Source organism: Sinocyclocheilus anshuiensis, unplaced genomic scaffold, assembly GCF_001515605.1.
Source record: "Sinocyclocheilus anshuiensis isolate Anshui unplaced genomic scaffold, SAMN03320099.WGS_v1.1 scaffold840, whole genome shotgun sequence".
NCBI classification, from domain to species: domain Eukaryota; kingdom Metazoa; phylum Chordata; class Actinopteri; order Cypriniformes; family Cyprinidae; genus Sinocyclocheilus; species Sinocyclocheilus anshuiensis.
The window spans coordinates 873,747-875,456 of NW_015552598.1; the positions used below are offsets into that span (position 1 = coordinate 873,747).

A 1,710-nucleotide genomic window follows, 5' to 3' on the forward strand; every position below is an offset into this window, starting at 1 on the left:
TATATATTAGTATAATTTAGTATTACATAACATTCATTTTTTTTAATATATTTAAAATAATAGCCTTAATAAAAGCCCATTTTTAAATGTTGTATTTAAATTGTATATTATAATATATATTTTTTAGCATTAAACATTTGATTTTTTTTAACATTACATTTATAAAATAAACTGCTGAAAACGATTTCTCATGCATTTAAATAAAAGCCATTTAAGTATTACATTTAAACTATATGAATATTATAGATATGTAATACCTTAAGTAATAAACATTTTTTATAAATATTATAAATATATTTTTAATTTCAGTTACAATTATTAAATATGGTATTAAATAAATTTGTTTTTCACACACATTTTAAATGGGTCTTTACATATTTACATAATTATATTTTTTAAATAGTATTTATAGTTCTATTTACTATAGGAGTCACATATTTAATGCCATATTTAAAATATATAATATTGATCCCTTAAAAATACATGTAATAAATTTAGTATTAAACATTTTATATTAATATTAGAAATATTTAATATTAATATTATTCACACATTTTAAATGGTTCTTCTTTACACATGAATATAGCTGCCAGCACTATATACCATTTCATAGGGGGTACTTTGAAAGGAAATAAACATATTTGGACACATATAACATAAAACAAATAAAATAACAATGGTCCCTCTGAACCAGTACTCACCAAAATAGTTCACAGCAAAATCTTGAAAAAAACAGAATGCATCCCCTAAAAAGAAAGATCCTTGGTAATTTGTGATGGTGACGATGGCAGAGCCGCAGGTGGCAATCATAAGATCCGACACGGCCAGACTGAGAATGATGACGTTCATCGCGTTGAGAAAATGCACGTTCTTAAGCATCACAGCAATCACCAACAAGTTGTTAAACACAGAAAGTACTGTGTTTATAAACATGAGGTATGAAAGTATGCTGTAGCCCACACGTGGAAATATAGTAGGTTGCACTGTCATGGCTGTATCTGTTGTGGTGATGCTCTCCATGGCTGAAGATGAAGTCTGGACAACAGAGCGTTTTGTTATCATGTTATCAGGATTAAATGAAGGCTACAGCTAAAACCTGATTTTTGACAGTAATCTGAAGCATCGGCTCAATTGTTAAAGGCCATTTGTCAAATTACTCTTTGCTGGCTAATTAATCATCTTATTTATCAAAGCAGTCTGCTGGGATTTAGTTCAAAGATAATTATATATGGATAATAAATGTTGAAAAAAAATCAAGCAATCTGATTAAATTTATAATAAATATCCCAAATAAAATACACTTCAAATAAGGATTAACACACAAAGCCATTTGAACAATGTCAAATAAATGATGAAAAGGCAAAAAAGTGTCACAGAAGTCCTTCCTTATGTATCAAAAAAGCTGGGCAGACAAAAAAACTAGTGTGCATTCTCAATTTCAACAAAGCAAAATCCATCCAATACTGGCGTCTTCAAAACATGATGCAAATGTTCATACAATACCAAGTTCAGTATACTGAAACAATAAAAACGTCAAAAATATATATTTACCATGCAAGCAGAAATGCCCTACAGGTAATCGTGAAATAAAACGTAGTACAATACGCTCGTTCACTGTAAGAGACACACAAACTCTCATTGTACAGCAACTATATATATATATATATATATATATATATATATATATATATATACATATATAATGTTGAT

At 27.8% G+C, this 1,710-nt stretch overlaps 1 protein-coding gene across 1 annotated transcript in view; it reads right to left on the minus strand.

Annotated features, from left to right (window-relative positions):
- Positions 1 to 1,263, minus strand: part of parietopsin — a 2,862-nt gene extending 1,599 nt beyond the window's left edge. The window contains exon 1 of the mRNA XM_016456679.1: positions 702 to 1,263. Within this exon, the coding sequence (XP_016312165.1) occupies positions 702 to 1,062 (361 nt within the window). The 5' untranslated portion in view covers positions 1,063 to 1,263. The remainder of the gene's footprint in view (positions 1 to 701) is intronic.
- Positions 1,264 to 1,710: the final 447 nt, after the last annotated feature.